This window comes from Elgaria multicarinata, chromosome 1, assembly GCF_023053635.1.
Source record: "Elgaria multicarinata webbii isolate HBS135686 ecotype San Diego chromosome 1, rElgMul1.1.pri, whole genome shotgun sequence".
NCBI classification, from domain to species: domain Eukaryota; kingdom Metazoa; phylum Chordata; class Lepidosauria; order Squamata; family Anguidae; genus Elgaria; species Elgaria multicarinata.
Genome location: NC_086171.1, coordinates 156,010,714 through 156,030,980, shown reverse-complemented (window position 1 = coordinate 156,030,980; position 20,267 = coordinate 156,010,714). Strand labels below are relative to the sequence as shown.

General features: G+C 44.8%; 1 protein-coding gene across 5 annotated transcripts in view; it reads left to right on the top strand.

Moving 5' to 3' along the window:
- The window catches only part of PTPRF (protein tyrosine phosphatase receptor type F), a 589,418-nt gene that overhangs the window by 486,741 nt on the left and 82,410 nt on the right, over window positions 1–20,267 (top strand). For all 5 annotated transcript variants that reach the window (XM_063140104.1, XM_063140096.1, XM_063140111.1 and 2 more), the window contains exons 8-10: window positions 13,774–14,043; window positions 16,432–17,013; window positions 17,459–17,592. In XM_063140104.1, coding sequence (XP_062996174.1) covers window positions 13,774–14,043; window positions 16,432–17,013; window positions 17,459–17,592 — 986 coding nt within the window. The remainder of the gene's footprint in view (window positions 1–13,773; window positions 14,044–16,431; window positions 17,014–17,458; window positions 17,593–20,267) is intronic.

The window sequence follows — 20,267 nt, the reverse complement described above, 5'->3', positions numbered from 1 at the left end:
TCACATTCAAGCCACTCCATGTCAAGGACACTGAGCAGGGGAGGAGGCTTTGTTACACATGGTTGCAATATAACACGGTAGTTTGCCTCTTAAACCTTTTCAGATCAGTGTCCAAGAAATTAGCAGCATCCTAGAGTATGTGGCCTCAGTCCAGCTCTGAGAATAGAAAAATGGCTAATCGCTATAGACTATGTAGCTGATGCTTTAAGAGTCAGTTAGTTATGTGTGTGCATAATAATTCTTAATGTAGCATTTTTCATAGCATTTCCATACCATCATAGTAATCCTGTCACCCTCAGGGCATCCAGTATTATTATCCTCATAATACAGTCTAGGAGGGGAAGCTGAGAGATATTGGCTTGTTGAGGACCATCTGTAGCTGAGCTATTTGAACTGGAGATTTCTTACCTCTTAAGCCGCACCTTTGACTACTACAGTACACCAACTTTTGTGACCACACATAAACCTTTGCATGGTCCTGGCTCATACTTTAGTGCACAACACGAAAATAGAGGGGAAAGGGGATAATGGCCCTCTTCAGACAACACTCTAAACCATGTTGCTTAACCACAAAATGGTTAATGGAATGCATTAAGGTTAATGCATTCTGTTAACCATTTTGTGGTTAAGCAGCATGGTTTAGCATGTTGTCTGAACGGGGCCATGGACGTGTTGTTTTTCATAACACCACCACATATTTCCATGCGTAATATGTAGCCTCCACGTATAGCCTAAAACTCATGTCTACCTTGTGAGCAAGCAGAGTGACTGAGCAGCTGCATATAGGTGCCAGGTGGTTTGTGGATCTCAAATACTCTGATTAAGCACATGTACCATGCCATCAGAAGGTTTTTATCCCAGCACCCTTATTGTTCAAATGTTTATCATATGGTCCTTTTTATATTTTCTTCCAATTGTCCCCAACCAAATTCAGTGGATACAAAGCCCAGGATGGATAACATGGTATAGTTACATTCTTCCAATGTGTAAAAGGAAGTTTGCTTTAGCCCTCTTCAGGCATTCAAAAATCCTGACCATGGATGGAAGATGGGGACATGTGCTCCAGCCCCTCATCCCCAACCACCCTGTCTTAAAAGGAATTGTAACTGTGGTCAACTGAATGAAGTTCCAGTGCTCCACACTATCACTTCCTGATTGCGCATAACACTAACCACATTCAGCTGAACCATGCATAGTCAGGGTTCCTGAACATGCAGAGCACTGGAACTGTGTTCAGCAGAATGTAGTTACAGTTCCTCTTCAGACCATCCTCATCAACATGGGGAAGTTGGAGTGGGGCTGGAGTAACCTCTCCCCTCAATGTTTAGGAGTTTGGGATGCTTGAAGAAGGCCTGAACTACACATCCTTCTATCAGTTAGAGGTTTTTATATTGCTGTAAAACCAAACAAAAGTTAGCATCCACCAAGAGTCAGCCATCACTCATTCATGCAGACAATGTCAGCCCAGTTAGTAGCTGCCATGTTGGGTGAATTCCTTTTTGTCAACACTCAAATTGCTATCTGGAGCTTCTGCTGAAGAAAATGTTTGCCTTTCAAAAGCGTAGACTATTTAATACCTTTCGGAAGCTGGACGCATTTGGCTTGTGCCCATGACATCAACATAAAGCTTCAAAGAAGCTCTAGGTGTTTTTTCAATACTATAAAGCACCATTGCACAGCTATAACTGTAAAGCAGATTGTACTGCTGGACTGGGAGTCAGGAGATCCGGGTTCTAGTCCCCACTCAGCCATGGAAACCCACTGGGTGATGTTGGGCCAGTCACAGACACTCAGCCCAACCCACCTCACAGGGTTGTTGTTGTGAGGATAAAATGGAGAGGAGGATAATGTACGCCGCCCTGGGTTCCTTGGAGGAAAAAAGGCGGGATAAATGCAATAAATAAATAAATAAATAATACTTGTATGCACAGTAGCAGCCTTGCACACAATTAAGAATTTAAAAATCAATCAATCAATCAAGGGTTGAATCCAGATCCTTGGTTCCTTCAGGGTCTCCTAAGCCTTCAGAGCAGATTTGGAGGGTGCACAGGAGGAGAGGAAGCAGAAGTCCCATTCCATAAGTGGTGTCTTTCTGCCTGCAGAGCCAAGGATCTAGATCCAATCCAAAATAATTAAAGCAGGGTATAAGCCCATCTGAACAAAGTAAGTCTTAATTCTGAGTAAACATACATAGGATTGTACTACACAATCGTTGCAGAGCATCATTGTGGCAGATTGCATTTTAATCATGTTTATAGTAACTAAAAGCATCCTTGTTTCATCCCCTGTCTTTGGCTGACTTGCTGGGTCATGACCATTCCTTTCCACCTTACTAATTTTTCAATTTTTGCTAAATAGCTACCAACCTTAATGCATAAGATTGTCTAGAATAGAGCAATCTTCTCTGGAGAGCTTCTTTGTGGCCTCCTCTCTCTCTCTCTCTCTCTCTCTCTCTCTCTCTCTCTCTCTCTCTCTCTCTCTCTCTCTCTCACGCAGCAGCAGCAGCAGCAGCAGCATCCACAACAGCACAGGAGCCACTTTCCTTTGGTGTAATCCTACATAGTAGGGAAGAATGATTTTTTTAAAAAATGCATGAATATGGCCCACATGATGGGGTAGGAAAGATCCATTCAATTTGTCCCATGGATAAGGTAACTTCACGCATATTCCTCAGTAGGATAGGTTGGATTACGCTAAGGAAAACCATGCCCCATACTCCTGTGTGTATGGGAGGGAAGGGAAGGGAAGGGAGAGAGAGAGAGAGAGAAAGAAAGAAAGAAAGAAGGCCTGATTCAGAACATTACAGATGGGTGAAGAATCTAAGGCCCAGGGTCTAAATCCATCCTTCCTGTGTTTCTAATCTAGTCTTATGGGGTCCCCCAGATGGTCATTCTTTTTCTCTTCACCATCGTTTGGTGATTTTCCAGCTTTTGCACAGTTCCCCCACCACCACCCCGTTCTAAAAGGTTGAAATGCCTCTCTTAAGCCTTCATTCCTGGCAGTAAGAGCTTTAAGCCAAAATACTTGTGGCCCTATTCCTCTTTGTCTTCAGCCACACTGTCCACTGGAATGTAGCCCCCAAGAGCCTCTTTGAAATGGAATTCAGCCCTTGGGCTGAAAGAGGTTCAACACCCCCTTGCCTTTTAGAGAGTTTTAGGGAGTTCTTTCCTCCATATAAGCCCTACTGCTTATTGAAAACTTCGAGTTAAAACTGCTGTGTTTCACTGAAGTATAAGTAAGTTTGTGTGCGCACACATGCACATGCGGGGGTGGGGGTGGGGTAACACTTTTCATTCATGGTACCATAACTTTGGAACTCTATGGTGCTATTTTTAGCAAGAGGGCAAAGAAATGGAAGGGATAGCTATATTTTGCATAGTTCCAAATTATCAGTTTGACATGATTTTTGTAATGGGTTCCTATGGCAGTCCTTCATTATTCGGAATGTGCTCAAGTTCTTCATTTACTTTCTGTTTCTCCATTGAATGCTGAGAATAATACCATGCCTTGTGATGGCTTCTGCACTGACACTTTTGCCATTTTGATGCTGTTGGCCTTGAACACATGAGGCAGACCTAGTGGTTACTGTCAGGCAGATGGTGTTCATGAAACCTGGAACACCCAAGGCCTGTTCTGGCTCCTGCAGGCGGTAGCAGGACTTGAGTTTCTAGGGTTGGGATATATTTTGCATCTTAAAATTTCTCTTCCCTTGGCAGATGTAAGACACTTCTTACTGTCATGCTTTAAGTCCCAGTGTTTTGAAAAGAGCAGCAAGGGTTGCTTCCTGCTGTGCCAGAGATAAGGGATGAAATGAAGGGCTCTGGGGGGAAAGCGAGCATTCCAATTCAGTAGGTGTTGGCATATTTTCTGATAAAGCAGGAGCAATTTCAACATTAGATATGAGAAGGTGCAGGTACCCCCATCCAGAACCTTTCCTTTCCAGAGCAGAGTCCGCTACAAATGTTTATCCCCTATAATCCATTAGTATAAGAAGAGATTAAGAGATAATCCAGCAATTAGTAACAAATTACAAGCCCCAAAATCATTCTTGACTGACAGGCTAGGAAGTTATCTGTTTGTATTTGCGTGTTTCGTAAATGCACCTTTACTTACTGTAATCTAAAGTACAAATACCTGTGGGCAAACCATTACAGTTTGTTTGGCCTGCTATGTAAAACCGTCCTTTTTACTGGTGTGTTGTATTATAACATTGTTGTCACTTAGCACAGCACAGTTCTGTTTTCCTGATGTTGATCTCACTATTAGATCCCGAACATGGAAGGATGGTCATTCTGCAAAGAGTAGCCTCTAAGGCCTAGTTCTGACTGAGGTGATAAACCTGCATTTGGGCTGTGCCAAGGAAGATTGCTGGGAAGTGGGGCACAGTGGATCACATGACTGAATGCTTTTCCTTTTAAAACACACACGCCAACAACCTGGAGGGCTCTAGAGGAATGTACCCACGTCTACCAAAGCTAAGAGTATGTGCTATGGATTGTGCCATAGTACCTCTTGGTATAGTCTATTTAAGGAGCAATTTGGTGGCCACACATCAGCGAAACTAGTTGAAACCCCATCCTCTCTTATCCTTGCGAATGACTTACTGATGGTACCATCCGCTATGTATATTGTCCCATTAAGGGTTTTTAATTGATAGTGTGTTCTGCTGACAGGCAATGTTTTTCTCCCCTCTCTTCCCCCACCCTTAAAATGTGACTCATAAGCAGTTTCTAACCACCAGAGCAGCCCTTTCTCTCAGCCAGGGTTCAATTTCAGGCAAAGCACCAGGATATCTAGCTACTATAAGATCATTCTTGCAAAAGAAACAAGATCTTCCATGCCCTTCAGGAAACACAACTAACATCTTACTGTCTCTCCTGCAGGAACAAAATCAGGGAATGTACCGGATTGCCCTGCCGATTTGGGGTGACTGTTGCTTTGACTTCTTGCCCATCTTTCTTTTCCAGTTCAGTGCATCAGGGGCCCTGACACAGCAACTGGTTCATACTGCGCTAATGTTTCTCTGCTGCCTTTAGCTCTGTTTGAAAAGAGGGAGCAAGAGGCTCTTCATGCTGGAAGAATTTCCATTGTTCACCAGGACTGCTTCCTCTGTGTTGAGCAGTGATGGGGCATGTGTGCTCATACTGAGCTGTGAGTGTGATAAATGGGTTAACGTGCCTTTGCTGCCATCTGTGCACTTAGAACAGAGCTTGGCACTTGACTTGATATCCTGTGATGTCTGAAATTCGGTGGGTATGTACATGTGTGCTGAATGTATGTGCACCTGTTCTTGTGTGTGCTTAGCAAGGAGTGAGGCTCCCTCCTAAAATCTCCTCAGCCCTGGGTGTGTGTGACATGTGCTCCTATATGTTGAGGGTTGGGTCATGTGCATCTGGATAAGGAAAAGAAGCTGGATCCGCTGTTCTGTGGAGAAATGGCAAGTGTGTGTGTGCGTGTGTGTGTGTGTGTGTGTGTGCTTGCACAGTGGGTAGTCCTGGCCGGTCTCAGCCATCATGTCTTGTTGTTTCAGTGCTGTGCAGACACATGCAGCTTGGCCTGTTTTTACTCTCTGTGTTTTTCCTTGTCTTTTTTTATTCCCTTCTCATCTTCATCGCACAATGTCATCAAACAAAACAAACTTTCATCTCTCAGATCAGCGAGAAGGTTGGTCCTTTTCACTTCTTATCCATCTACAGTATGCCACCTCTGATGGGACTTTTCCAGTAGGGGATAGAGAGCCAGCCCTTCAAAGGGAGGGTCTGATGGCCCCTGGCTCCCTGCCAGGCACTGCCCAGCAGGCCTGTTGGAATCTGCCTCCTATTTGCTATGACCTTGCTGACAGCATTGACCACACTGCTTGCATGCCTTTGTCGCTTGATGTTTAAAATGCACAGACCCTTATCTGCATGCAGCCCACCAGAAAGATCTCCTTGTTTGAGAGGGGAGGAGGGAAGTGGTGCATGCACTTAGGGTAGGCAGTAGAGGGTGAGGGGTTGCCTAAACCTATTACTTCATTTGATTCCAGTGAGGCTTTCTCTTCCAGTCGTGGGATGCAAAGTACTCATTTGAGGCTTAGATCAAAACAAAAACCCCCTCTCTCTCACGGTGTAAGCTGCTCGGTGTGTGGGAGGGTGGGTAGCAGCAACTGATACAGGCAACATAGCTGCCTTTTAAACCCTTGAATTCTTTTCTGTATGACACTTGACCCCTTCCCTTTAGACGCTGTGCTTTGTAATACATGCAAAGTACCACTGATGTAATTGGAGAAGCAGAGCTTCCTCAGGATGGGTCATTTTGTTTACAGGAGTGTAACCTATAAGTCTGAGGCTCGGGAACAAGTGATCTATGGAGTTTGGTGGCAGATAGAAGCAACACCAATGTTTTCTCTGAAGTGCAACTTCAGTCCTAGGCTAGAAATTTCCAAATAGTTCTGAGAATTGCGATTAGAGAAAAATGCTTGTTGGAGCCACAGCCTTGACTAACTTTCACCAATGTTAGCATCTCTGCTATGAGGAAAGTGGAATCCTTTATTTTACATGCCCACAAAAATGCCAGTTACTATAGAGCAGATGATTTTGGGACTCTCGCCATGTCCACACAGAAGTTGTTTTGAAGGGGGTCTAATGTATATTCTGCAGTTCACACACCCTACTATTACATCCCATGTTGGCCCCGCACCAGTCTCTGTGTAGCTTTAGTGATCGTTGGCACTGATGTGTAGTGCCTCCTGTGTTCCAGGACTTGTGGTTGGAATCTGCATGATGAAGTACCGTATTTCTTCGATTGTAAGACGCCATCGCTTGTAAGACACACACTAATTTCAGTACCACCAACAGAAAAAAAAAACACCCTAAGACACACCCGCGATTCTAAGACGCACCCCATTTTTAGAAATGTTTATGTGGGGAAAAAAGTGTGTCTTAGAATCGAAGAAATAGGGTACCTGCTTTTTCAAGGTACCTCCACTCTTCTGTTTCTCGCAGTTACTGGTGTATCACATCAACACTAAACTGTGCAAAGACCGTGAAGCTTCTGTTTGGACATGCCCTTATACTGAGACCGCCCCCCCTCAAGCTACTAGATAGCCATTCTTCATTAGGATTGTAATTAGAGCATGTTTAATGAGCTGTTATTGCAGTTGTCCCAGAGCAGTAGCTTTTGTTCTCATTATCCTTCTCTGAATATGCTCCCCTTAGACAGCAAGGGGGTGAGAAAGTTTTTTGTTTTGTTTTGTTTTATGTCTTAATTTAAAGCTTGTAGAGCGATAACATTCCATGTAGTCCTGGCAGAGATGGAAGCTGAAGAAGTAGAGAAAAGGTCCTTCTCCATGCCTGCTTCTCAGCTGTGCAAGGTCAAATACCCTAAAGAAATCAAATCCTTCTTCCAGTGGTACCCTCAATCATATAGTAGCAACAGCAGCAGCCGTGGCTGACAGATGGATGCTTAGGGATGCTTCATGCATGGTTTTTCCCCGGTTTGGATCCAAGAGAAAATGTTTACACCTTCACACAGGAAAATCATGGGTCTCTTATTTACCCAGTGCACAGGTTTTGCAGCCAGAACAGCTTCCAAATTTATGTACATTTGGCAAAACAGGTACACTATTTTCATAAGTAAAGGTGTTCCCAAATGCACATGTTTTCCAACAGCTTTGGAGGGAAAATGCCATATATGAAGTAGGCAAGAATAGGTATCATTTAGGCCGAGCTCACCATAAATGCCCCAGAGCACAAATGTTTAAAGGGATAAGGTACCAAATATTCCAGTTGGATGTTTCCAGGACTTATAATTTCTTTGGCACTGATGATTACATCTTAGATTCCCCCCCGCCCCAGCTTTACTTATAACTATGTACTGTTCACCCATGCATTTAATTGTTGCTCTGCAATTGCTACCAGGTTATTTCTTAAAGAGTTATTTTATCTTGATACAGCAGCTCTTTTCTTTCTCCCCCCTCCTTAATGCTGTGTTATTTTCAGAAGTGAATGAATGCAAATTTCAGAGCGGCACAGTCTGCCTCTCCCTTGCTTTGCTATTAGCATGTCACCAGGCCGAACCGTGATGGGTCTTTGGCATTGCACCGCTGTAATGATAGATCCTCTTTTATATGGGTTTGTCAGCGCATATAATTAGCCCTAAAAGTTATAGCTGAAATATAATCCAAAAATGGCTAGGCCCTGTTTTGGAAATTGTCTATAAAATGTCAGCATTCAGGGATGCATTGGGAACATAAATAGTGCAGCATTGTTTGAGCAGGAGATTAGACTCTAAATGCATTTTTCCTCCTTCCAGTCTTTTCCCTCCTGCTGGTGATTCTGTCAATAGGTTGTGAGGCTAGGAGGCACCTTTCCATCAGGATATTGTGTTTAAGACTTTAGTGAGGAAGCGGAGGAGGAAAGGGTGGAGGAGTTACGCTGTTCTGACCGATACAATTTCCAGTCTGTGCCTTCTCCACCTTCCAGAAGCAGGTGAGGTGAGCGGAGGAAGCCAGAGCAGTGAACTCTGGACAATACAAGAGAAAGGACTAATCAGTTTCCCAACACCGTTGCTTTAGCCCAGCCTTCCCACAAAGCCAAGGCCATGTTTGTAAGCTGACCCAAGTGGTCTAGGGTGTCTAGGTGTCAGGAAGCTGAGAGCCAGATTCATTTCCTTTATAAAACAACTAACCCTAAATGTAGGAAAGGAAAGGAACCTCTCTTGCAAGCACTGAGTCATTACTGACTCTTGGAGGGACACCAGTTTTCGCTGACGTTTTCTTGGCAGGCCTTATAGCGGGGTGGTTTGCCGTTTCCTAAATGTAGGGTGCCCCTCAAAATCAAGACTTGTTGCAGTTATAATGCAATAAGATGCTTTTGTAAAAAAATCAAGATTGATGTAAAGCTCATGAGATTTCTGACTTGATAATAACTACTTTGCCTTGGTTTTTGAGCTGTTAAGGGTAGCCCTGGTTTTTTTGTCACAACCAGGAAGCCTAACAGCTAAGTCAAGACTCAACCGCACAGGCCCCTGAAACAATGTATGGCAAAGGTTGGGAGCCCTAGGCATGGGGCAGGCAGATGTAATAGCTACAGGAAATGAAGCAGGCTTTGTGGTTGGGATTTAAAAGGCAGGCTATGAGAAGAGAGCAGGAAGTGGAGCTATGAAATGTGGTAGCAATGGCACTAATTGCTTTCTAATAACCTTCAGAATAATACAAAATGAATCCTACTGTCCAGTAATGCAATTTTTTATTTTTTATTTTTTACAAAAATGCCACATAGTAGGAAAACTGGTTGTCTAAATCCACCTTTTGCTTTAAACAGTGTCTTGGCTGATGGCCTTCACTTTTAATTTGATTCTGCCACTCTCTCTCTCTTTTCTTTTCTTCCAGTGAGTCTGCTTCTTTTCTTTTTTTTAGCTTTGCAGCAATCATTTAATTAGTTGTTATAACTACCCAGCTTTGAGCAATTGACTAGTGCCTGTAGTTTCCCAAGATGGAAACAGAAAACTGGTGGGAGGAAGAGGACTTTTAGTGAGATGATCTCAGTGTTTGATGAAATTTGAGAAGCAGCTGCTCTAATATGAGAGAAGCAGGGTGATTGATCCATGCTCATTTGCTCTGGATATAGGGAAGGTGCACGCTAATGCATGCTAAATTATTAACAGTTTTCCACCTCCCTTTGCCGTATTGCCTGCTTCTCCCCTTCCCAACTCCCAAAATGTAGACCTAGTCTCTGCTGGTGTACTCTCCCCACCTCCACTACTGCGAGATAGCTCAGGATATGCTATGCTACTTACTTTCTACCAGAAGTGCTAAATTATTGCTCAGCCTGCATGCTCACTTCCGTGGGGAAGCTTGTTGGGTTGTTCAACTTTTGCAAGCCATACGCGGTGCCATGCCCTGGAATGAATGACAGTGAATTTCATGTTTGATAATCTGCTGAAATAAACCTTGGACATCACTGCCCATAGACCTTTATAATAATTCCCCCCATGTGCTTCTTGCAAAATCTCCTGTTTTATCCAGAAAGTGTTTGCACCTTCCATTTCTCCCAAAACTGGCAAATTCTATTGCTTGGTAGGGGGAGTGCTGTGTGCAGGAAGGCTGGTTAGTGTGAATAGTATCAGGAATGTTTGGGAGGAATCTAGGGTAATTTCCCCCTCATTGGAAGGTTTCTGCAGATTCCTGCAACAGGTGAAAGTGGAGGTGCCTTAGATTTTTAATTGACTCTTAGGCCAGAAAAGGGGAAGACTAGAGCCTGGTGGGAAGTAGAGCCACTATGTGTGAATGCTGTGTCACCATATCTGCCATGCCAGAACATTTTAATGCTGATTGACAGCCCTGCTCCACCTCCCACTGGACTCAGCACACAAGAAGCTGCCAAATACTATGGAATGCTATGCTGGTGCCAGGCCAAAATCCACCTTGTTTATAACCTTTCCAGGCACTCTTGCTAGATTATAGTCTAGCCCACATTGACAGCAGCAGCTCTGAACCCGTCCTTCCCTTTTTTTATTGACATGTTAAGATCTTGGTGTGTGGTTTAATGGCAGAGGAAAGAATGGAAAGGAAGCTACTCCCTCCCCATCTCTGATCCTTCATTGATTGCCCTGCCCCTGTTCTTTCCCTCTACACATTGGGAGCTGCATTTTGATTTGCTGCATTTTTGATGAATACTTGCAACCCAATTAGAAGAGAAAAACCACCAAGGTGATGCCACGGAAGGAGGCAAAGCCTTAAATCAGCACTGAATCCTGTATCTTCGCAGTTTCCCCACTCCCTCCCTGGGTGAAGCTCTCCCCCCCGCTTCTGAACAACAGAATCAATTTCTGTTGCTCGTGCTATACTGGCTGGCTGGAGGGCAATCTGTTGAAGCTAGGTTGCTTGCTTAGGTCATAATAGGCCAACACCGTAGCAGAACGAGGGCAGCCATTCCTTGAGAACGAAAGCCTCAAAGAGGAGGGCAGCCTCATTCCTCCACCTTTACGCCCTGTTACCAATCTAGAACTGCTGCCACAACATTATAGGAGAAGAAAAGGGCCATCAGCTTTGTGTCCTTGCAGGCCTTGGGGAGATGTGTATCTTTGCTCAGTCACAAGATTGGCATTTGGCTGAGGTTCTTGTAGAATGCCTTTTTCCTGTCCCCAGATCCTATCTTTGGGTAACCAACCCTTGGGGAAGGTACTTGCCTGCAGCATTTCTTGGAATTTGCTTGGTTTTGTGCCGGAGTTGGATGAGAGGAGGGAGATTTTCATTGCCATTCATCCTGAGGCTGAGCAAGAAGGGGCCCATCTCTGATACATTGTCAAGTAACCTTTTCTCTTCCCCTGCCGCTAGAATAGTAAACAGCAGCTTTCAAAAAGGGCAAGAGGTTTTCTCGATAGCGCTTTGCTGAATGAACTAAAGCGCTTATCAGCAGATCCGCAAGCCGTGTTGTTTCTTCCCACGCATGGTCCTGACAGGTTCTTTTGCTGCCACAAAGGAGACAGCTGGGGACTGATGTCTGAGGGATATGTCAGGGAGTGTTGTTCTGGTGGAGACACGCTCTAATTCTAACCATTACTCATGCATGTACCTGAAGGTGGCTTAGGAAATCGGAGGTGCTTGAAGGAGCTATCCTACCTGGTCCTCACTGGAGTGGATGGTGAAGGCAGTTCCTGCATGCGACTGATTTCTTTGGGCCCTTCTGCATGAACTTCTCCCAGTCTCTTTCCCGTGTCCAGTGGCTGCATTTCTGTGCATTTCTACCCTCACCCCCATATACCCAGTTTTTTGTCTAGATTTTATATAGCGGCTTCTCTCCCATACCTAGCCTCTTACCTGTCTGGCGCATGTCAAGTCAAAGAATAATTGCCATGCACGGGCCTGTAGCATTTCTCCTAAAGCTTGCTTTTCTTTGAGACCAGTTTGGTTGGTGAGCGGGTGGGAAGTTGGTTGGTCCCCTGGAATGAGAAACAACATATGAACAGTCTCTTCCTGTACTGGCTCAATGTCATGTTCATTGCGGGGGGAGAAGAGTCATGCCTCTTGCCGATCAGAACCAGGCTGCGTTGGACAACCACCCCATCATGTTGACCCATTTGCCATGTCCATCAAGTACCTGGGTATCTTCATAACTGTGTTAGAGTGCTGGTTTGCTTTAATTTCTGTCTTGTTTGGGGAGCACTCCCCTGTCAGTCAGGTAGCAAGTCTCTCACTGGCAACCATGCATGTAGCTATTGATTTGAGATTGAATAATTGATTAAAAGAAACAACCTGCAAGACTATAGATTTAGACATTTGAAGACATATATGTTATCATCCCTCCCTCCCCCAGCTGATAAGGAGCTAATGAGCCCTGTTTGTCACCAAGACAGGGTATACTATATAACACTGTTGACAGTATTGTCTAATTTATCCCCAAACCCTCACTCTGTTGTACTTGTTCACGTGGGGGCTTCTGTGTTCAGTCTATTTCTGCAAGTCTGCTGGTTTGGGAATGAATCATCAAAGAGAGCTCAAGCGAAATTTGATTAGGAGAAGTGTCAACCTGTCAGACTGAGCCGAGCCTTGTCAGCCCGTCTGTCAGCAGCTGCCCCTTTTCTAAGGAGATGTTGAGGTGCTGGAGATGGCACAGGAGGAAGCCCAGCATGTGGTGCTCCCAGTGGGCGCCAGCCCTTAAGCAAGTCTCTCCCACTTCCCTAGCAAGTAGTCCGCCCCACTACTTCTCAGTTGACCCTCACTCGATGCACTGCAGCTCTTCACTAGTCAGCCAGCCCAGAATGTGTGAATAGAAGAGGCTGTGATATTCAGGAGGAGAAGGCTCCCCACAAACTTGCACTGACATCTCCATTCCAGAGAAGCGGGCTTCCCAGGAGAGACATATTGCAGCCTTTCCCTCTTTTTAAATAAAACCTGAAATGAGTTTGCCCAGAGGAGACAAAGATTTACTGTGCTCAGTTGTGTTTCGCTATTCCCGCTTAAATTGGCCCATCACACTGGTCTTAGAGAAGGGGCCTCATTTCTCAGTGTCATCTCCCTGACTGAAGTGTGTGCAGCCAACAGCCAGAGAGCTTTAGTGGTTCTGAGGGTTTGCCTACAAATAAGCCGAATGAGGAGTCTGATACGAACAGATGCTGCATGGTGAAATAAGGAGTGATCTGTCTCCTGGAGTGTATTCTCAAAGGTGGGGAGGACCCCATCACCCAGGCGCTTTGCTGTCAGCTTGGATCTGATCTCCTGTCCATTAGGATGAACTCCTACCTAGTACAGTGATCTGATTGGCCTCTGAGGTGGCCCAGGCTTACTGCTGCATCTGCCGCAGGGATGCTGTTTTAGCTAGTGGTGATGCACACAGTAATTTAAAAAGAAATGCCTGAAGCTGTCCCTGCAAGGTAGGTTTGGCCTGCAGATTCCTCTGCAGTGAAACCAATCAGCTGAGCAGGTGATTCCATGTTCCTGAGGTTCAATGCACCCTGTGGATGGGGAGTGAACATCTTTTCTAATTAGTGGAATGCAGTTGAAATGGGGAGATACATTTTAGTGTCAATGATGTGGCTTAGTTGAGAGAAGAAGAATGGTGCCAGCCCTGCCGCTGGATTCCTGATAAAAAGGGCTCAAAAAGGAGAGCCATAGGCATGAAACTTGGCAGAGCAGTGAACAGCTCTTTCATGGGATTCTCTTTTTCTGGATTGATTTGCTACCTCTAAGGACAAATGTTGATCCTTCTCCCCACCACTCCACCTGAGTTTTGAAGCAAATGAATACCAGTGGCCCAGGCTGTGAACCTACTAGTTGTGTGTTCCTTGTTTCAGTGCGGCGAGTGTCACCTCGATTTTCAATCCCTCCAAGCAACCACGAGGTGATGCCTGGCGGGAGTGTGAACCTCACGTGTGTAGCAGTGGGGTCCCCAATGCCCTATGTGAAGTGGATTGTTGGAGATGTGGAGCTGACAAAAGAAGATGATATGCCAATGGGCAGAAATGTCCTTGAGCTGATCAATATCACACAGTCTGCCAACTACACCTGCGAAGCCATGTCCTCACTGGGTGTAATCCATGCAACAGCACAGATCACTGTTAAAGGTAAGATGCTCCACATGGTCTCCCATACCTTTGCCCCTCCACAGTACCAGGTGGGCACATGGGATGCGATTGTAACTAAAACTTTGCTTGTGACATAGAGACATAGAACTATATCAGCCTGCTTTCACAAGCCCAATTCCTAAATGGTAATAATATTTTTGCTTGGAGAGACTGGCCAAACAGTACTGTAGAATTGATACATGCTCTCCTTTGACCTAAGGGATTAAGAGCAAATTTTGCTCAAGACACTAGTCCCTAAAGACTTTTAAGACACATCCACCTGCCTTTCCCCTTGTTCAGGTTAGTAAGTATTTGTCCTCCAGGCTCTTCTCACTTGGGGCATGTCTAGACCAGGGGAGGATCTCCTGATATTTTGATCGCAAGATCCTCCCCTTTGTCCAAACGTGTGCGTGACATCCCAGGAGGAAGGAGGGATGTCGCACCCGCCATTTTTAATTTGTTTTTTACAGGTGGATGAGCGCACATGTGCTCCCAATGAAAAGTGAGTTATAAAAAAAGAAAAGCATCCAATCCCCCCCACCCCCGATGGGCATGGAGCACCTGAAGAACTCCGTGCCCTGTGCCCAGTTCCCGCGTCCTCGCGTTTACTTGCAAGGAGGCGAGACAAAGCCAGGAGAGGCGGCCACACCTCCCACAGTCTCAGGACAATTCCGAGACCACAGGAAGAATCAGGCTAAAAGCTATCCCATTTATCCCAGGGAAATGGATGGATTATCCCTCCCTGCCCCCGGGATCCCGTGTGCGTCATGTGGACGCACATGGATGATCCCAGGACGATCCCTGGGATAAGGACTAGTGTAGACATTCCCTTGGTTTCTTGTAAAACAGAGGTTTTCTTACTATGTATAAATAGAATGCCCATCTCGCAGGGTTGCAGAGCAAGTTTCGGAGAAATTCTGGGAAGTGCTCTCCGCATTAACTTCTCTACTGTAATTCTTCTCTTTTATAATTTGGTTTTCCCATGAATGGATGAAATGGCACCCAAGATAGCACTTGTTTGTTTATTACTTTATTTTTCATGATTTTTAGGCAGCCTTTGAGGCTAGAACCCTCTCAAGGTGGCATGTAAGGTAAAAACAATGCAGAACTAGACAAAATAAATACAATAGAAAATCAGTAAATAAATAGTCAATAAAAACAGATAATACCAATAAAACCTGGAACAGACAGTAAAAACAAGTGGGTCTTTAGAGCTTTCCTATAGACCTGCAAAGAAGGGGCCTGATGAACCCAAAGTGATGGCCCTACAATTTCAGAGGTGTGGGGCCATCACTGAAAAGAGCCTCTTCCTTGTAACCCCCCCCCCCCCCAGCCTAACCACCCTCACTGGTGAGCAGATGAGAAGGGCCTTTTCACCTGATGGCCTCAGGCGGGTCCAGGAGAAGGTGGTCCTTCAAGGCAGTGCAATACCTCATCCTCACCAATATCTGGGCAGCTGTATTCTGCACCAGCTGAAACAGTCTTCAAAAACAGACTTACATAGAGTGCATTACAGTAGTCCAGCCTGGATGTCACCACACGGTGAATAACTGAGGCAAGATCCTTGAGGGAAGCACATCTCTGTCAACTTATTTGACAAAGCATAGTGGGAGTGCTTGCCTTCAATTCTGTTGCCTTGCCAAGCATCCTCATAGCTAATCTGTTTCAATATTTACATTAATCCAGGTGCAGATGGTGATTAGCCTGGAGGTCAGGCACCATGCCTTCCAATGTAAGGCTGGGGCAGCATTTCATTTCATGGTCATAAATTATCCTTCGGCACCCAACTACAACCCAGTTCAATAGCCAACAAATAGAAGAATCCCAGTGTAACAGAACACAGTACTGGCCACAGATTTTCTTGTCTGGATATATGGCAGTTCTGCAAGAGTAGTTCAGCTTTCCATTTAATGCTTGGAGTTGGCATAGCCCAGGATTCCTTAATATCCTACTACCTAAGGTATGTGCCACAAGTTCCTGCAGCTCACAACCTTAGTTATTGCTCTTGTAGTGGCAGTACAGATGGAAGTACTGTTGCCTTTGGTATTCTCCCTGAATAAGGTTCCCTGAAATATATCTCAGTTGAAGAACCCTTTCTCTCTTGGAAAATCTGACTTTGGATCCTTGTTTAAATTACCTTTATTTAGCCAGCTGCCAGCAAGTGCTTTGAGAACATCTAATAACATGATTGCTATGTTTACCTTTCCATTAAGAAGCACTTCAAGAAATATATGGTAATGTGTAATATAAAAATGTACGTTCCTGACTATGATTTCAGCCTTTAAAAGAGAATGTTAGTAAGAGTTTGAAACTCCTGTATAGTTCTGCACTTTGCAGCATTCATACTAATCATATTACCAACAACATGCTTTTTATTATTATTTTCAGCCTTGCCAAAGCCACCAACAGAGCCATTAGTGACTGAGACAACAGCCACCAGTGTGACTCTTACCTGGGACTCAGGAAATGCTGACCCTATCTCCTACTACGTCATTCAATATAAGTCCAAGCCATTGGAGGGGACTTTCCAAGAAGTGGATGGTGTGGCAACCACCCGCTATAGTATTGGTGGCCTGAGCCCCTTCTCAGAATATGAGTTCCGTATTATTGCTGTAAACAACATTGGCAGGAGTCTCCCTAGTGAACTGGTTGAGGCACGGACTGGAGAGCAAGCCCCATCAAGCCCACCTCTCAAAGTGAAGGCACGGATGTTGAGTGCCAGCACCATGTTGGTCCAATGGGAACAACCGGAAGAGCCCAATGGACTGATCCGGGGTTACCGAGTGTACTATACCATTGACCCCCACCTACCACTCAGCATGTGGCAGAAACACAACACTGATGACAGTCATCTGACCACTGTGGGCAGCTTGATAACTGGGACCACCTACAGTATCCGTGTCTTGGCTTTCACCTCAGTAGGAGATGGCCCCCCTTCTGATGTCATCCAAGTCAAGGCCCAGCAGGGTGGTATGTATGTTTGGTGTGAGAGCCATCCCCTCCATGGCCTGCTCTGTCCTAATATGCCCAGGAGCCAAATCATTTGAGTCCAAAGCCATAGTTGTGGTGTTATCCGAGTTTCATACATTTTTTGGGGGGGGGGAAATCTTTATGCTTCTTTTTCAGGATTGATGGGCAACTTGCTCTTTTTCAGATTATAAATAGTTATTCCATCAGTACTTTAGAGGTGGGTGCATAACTTGGATGTTTGTAGTGGGGGTGTCTGCATAGTTAACATCACCAGCCTGAGAAAGTGTGTCACTGTCTTTGTTTGAACCTGGAGTTTAGAAGAAAGAGAATGTGTTAAGCAGAGTTCCTAAAAATACATTGGTGATAGGAATCATGACTTGGAAATCCCTTAAAGCTTTCTTGGAGCTCCCTCTCCCCCTCTGACTTTGGTTTTATTGGTCCCCAGTTCCATCCCAGCCAGCTGACTTCCAGGCTGAGGCAGAGTCTGACACACGGATCATGCTGACTTGGCTACCAGCCTCTCAGGAACGCATCACCAAATATGAGCTGGTGTTCTGGGAAGCTACAGATGAGATTGAGGTGAGACATACAATGACCCGTTGCAGCACCAAAGTTTTCTATAAATATGGGACACATCCTTCGAAGCTACCTAGCTCTTAGGCTTGGGCCCAATTAAAATATCCATGTAGCTATTTGACTGTTGTTAAAAATGACTTCTGTCTGAGCAGGGCTCCATGCAGCTGTGAACCCTCGCATATACCTCCATGTGGGAGAGATGTTCAAGAGCTCCTGCAGTCACATGGCTTTCTATCCATGATGAATAATTTCTCGTAGCAGCAACCACACCTGTTCATTGGATTTGGCCTCAGAAGCTACCTAGTAGCAGGTCCTTACAGCATCAGATTGCGGCTCTAAAGTGAAGGCCAGCCACAGCTCGTCTTCTATGTGTGCTATCTCACTAGAACTTACATTAACACTTGCCTCATTAGCCAAAGGTCTTCAGTGTCTGGGAAGTGACAGTGATTCTTTCAGCATGACTGTACATGAAATGAACAAAGACCAGGGCTTTTTGTTGTCTGTGCTGTAAAAACATCAACATTCTACACCATGGTTACCTAAAATCTGTCTTAAGAAACTATGGATTCTGTGGGATAAATTATACAAATAAAAGCAAATTTTCATATTAGTTTGCATGATCTTTCTGCTAGTCATGGGGAGGACCACTGGAAGTTCTACCAAGTTCTACTCTGGCTCAGAGATTTTAGCAGGCATTACTCTCACCCTTTATAGCCTATTGTTGCAATCTTATGTGCCAGAACCTTACTTTAAAAACGAGAGAGAGAGAGAGAGAGATATTGATTCTCTGAATGCTGAATTCTGTGGTTAATATCAGATTCTGTGGCTTTTCTGAGCTTGTATGGAATTCACACAGTCCTGCTCAAGACCACTTCCCCTGAGGGTTCCATATGGGATCCTAGATCAGTGCAGATATAATAACACCATATAGGTTGAAATATATTGCATTGCTACTACAACTACAGTTTGGGGTCTTTTAACTTTGTGACTTTTGTATTATGATTGAGCGTTATCAACACTGCTTAAACAACTCATACTAGTTGTGTCACAACTATCCCAGCTGCCTTTTAAATTCTGCAGTTGTTTCAGTGTTTTATCATTTTTAATACTCTTTTTATGGTGTTATGGTTTTATTGTTTTAAGTTGTTGTTTGCCACCTTGATGGCTTTTTAGCAAATAAGACTGTTTTTAAATGTTAGTAATACATCATCATCATCATCATCATCATCATACAACAGTGACAAGATGGTGCAGGGAAGAGAAGAAGAACACACACACACCCCATTTCTCCTAATTTATTTATTTATTTATTACATTTCTATACCGCCCAATAGCCGGAGCTCTCTGGGCGATTCAAAAAAATTAAAAACATTCAAAACAACAGTATAAAACCATAATATAAAATACAATATAAAAGCTCAACCAGATAAAAACAGCAGCAATGCAAAATTACAAATTTAAAACACCAAGTTAAAATTTATTTATAGATTGTTAAAATGCTGGGAGAATAAAAAGGTCTTCACCTGGCATCAAAAAGCATATAACGTAGGTGCCCAGCGAACCTCCTTAGGGAGCTCATTCCATAGCCAGGGTGCCACAGCAGAGAAGGCCCTCCTCCTGGTAGCCACCTGTCTCACTTCCTTTGGCAGGGACTCGCGGAGAAGGACCCCTGAGGATGACCTTAGGGTCTGGGCAGGTACATACGGGAGGAGGCGTTCCTTCAGATAGCCTGGCCCCAAGCCGTTTATGGCTTTAAATGTTAATACCAGCACTTTGAATCAGGCCCGGACCTGGACTGGCAGCCAATGAAGCTGGAAAAGGACTGGTGTGATGTGGTCTCGTCGGCCAGTCCCTGTTAGTAACCGTGCTGCCCTGTTTTGTACCAGTTGAAGTTTCCGGACCATTTTCAAAGGCAGCCCCACGTATAACGCATTGCAGTAATCCAAACAAGAGGTTATCAGAGTATGGATAACTGTAGCTAGGCTATCTCTGTCCAGATAAGGGCGCAGTTGGTATATTAGCCTAAGCTGATAAAAGGTGCTCTTTGCCACTGAGTTCACCTGTGCCTCAAGTGACAGTTCTGGATCCAAGAGCACACCCAAACTACGGACCTGATCCTTTAGGGAGAATGCAACCCTGTCCAGGAGAGGGCAAACATCACCTCGCCGGACAGATGAACCACCCGCTAACAGTACCTCCGTCTTGTCTGGATTGAGTCTCAGTTTATTAGCCCTCATCCAGTCCATTACCGTGCCCAGGCACTGGTTCAGAACAGCAACTGCTTCACCTGGGTTTGATGAAAAGGAAAGGTAGAGTTGGGTATCATCCGCATATTGATGACACCTCAGTCCACATCTCCGGATAACCTCCCCCAGGGGCTTCATGTATATGTAAAACAGCATAGGGGATAAGATAAGAGCCCTGTGGAACCCCATGGCTTAGGAGCCACGGCACAGAGCAATAATCCCCCAGCACCACCTTCTGGAATCGGCCATCCAAGTAGGAGCGGAACCACTGCAATGCAGTACCTCCAACTCCCAGCTCAGACAACCTATCCAGAAGGATACCATGGTCGATGGTATTGAAGGCCGCTGAGAGGTCCAGGAGAACCAAAAGGGTCGCACTCCCCATGTCTCTCTCCCGACAGAGCGGAAATTTAGGAGAGGAAAGCTTAATTA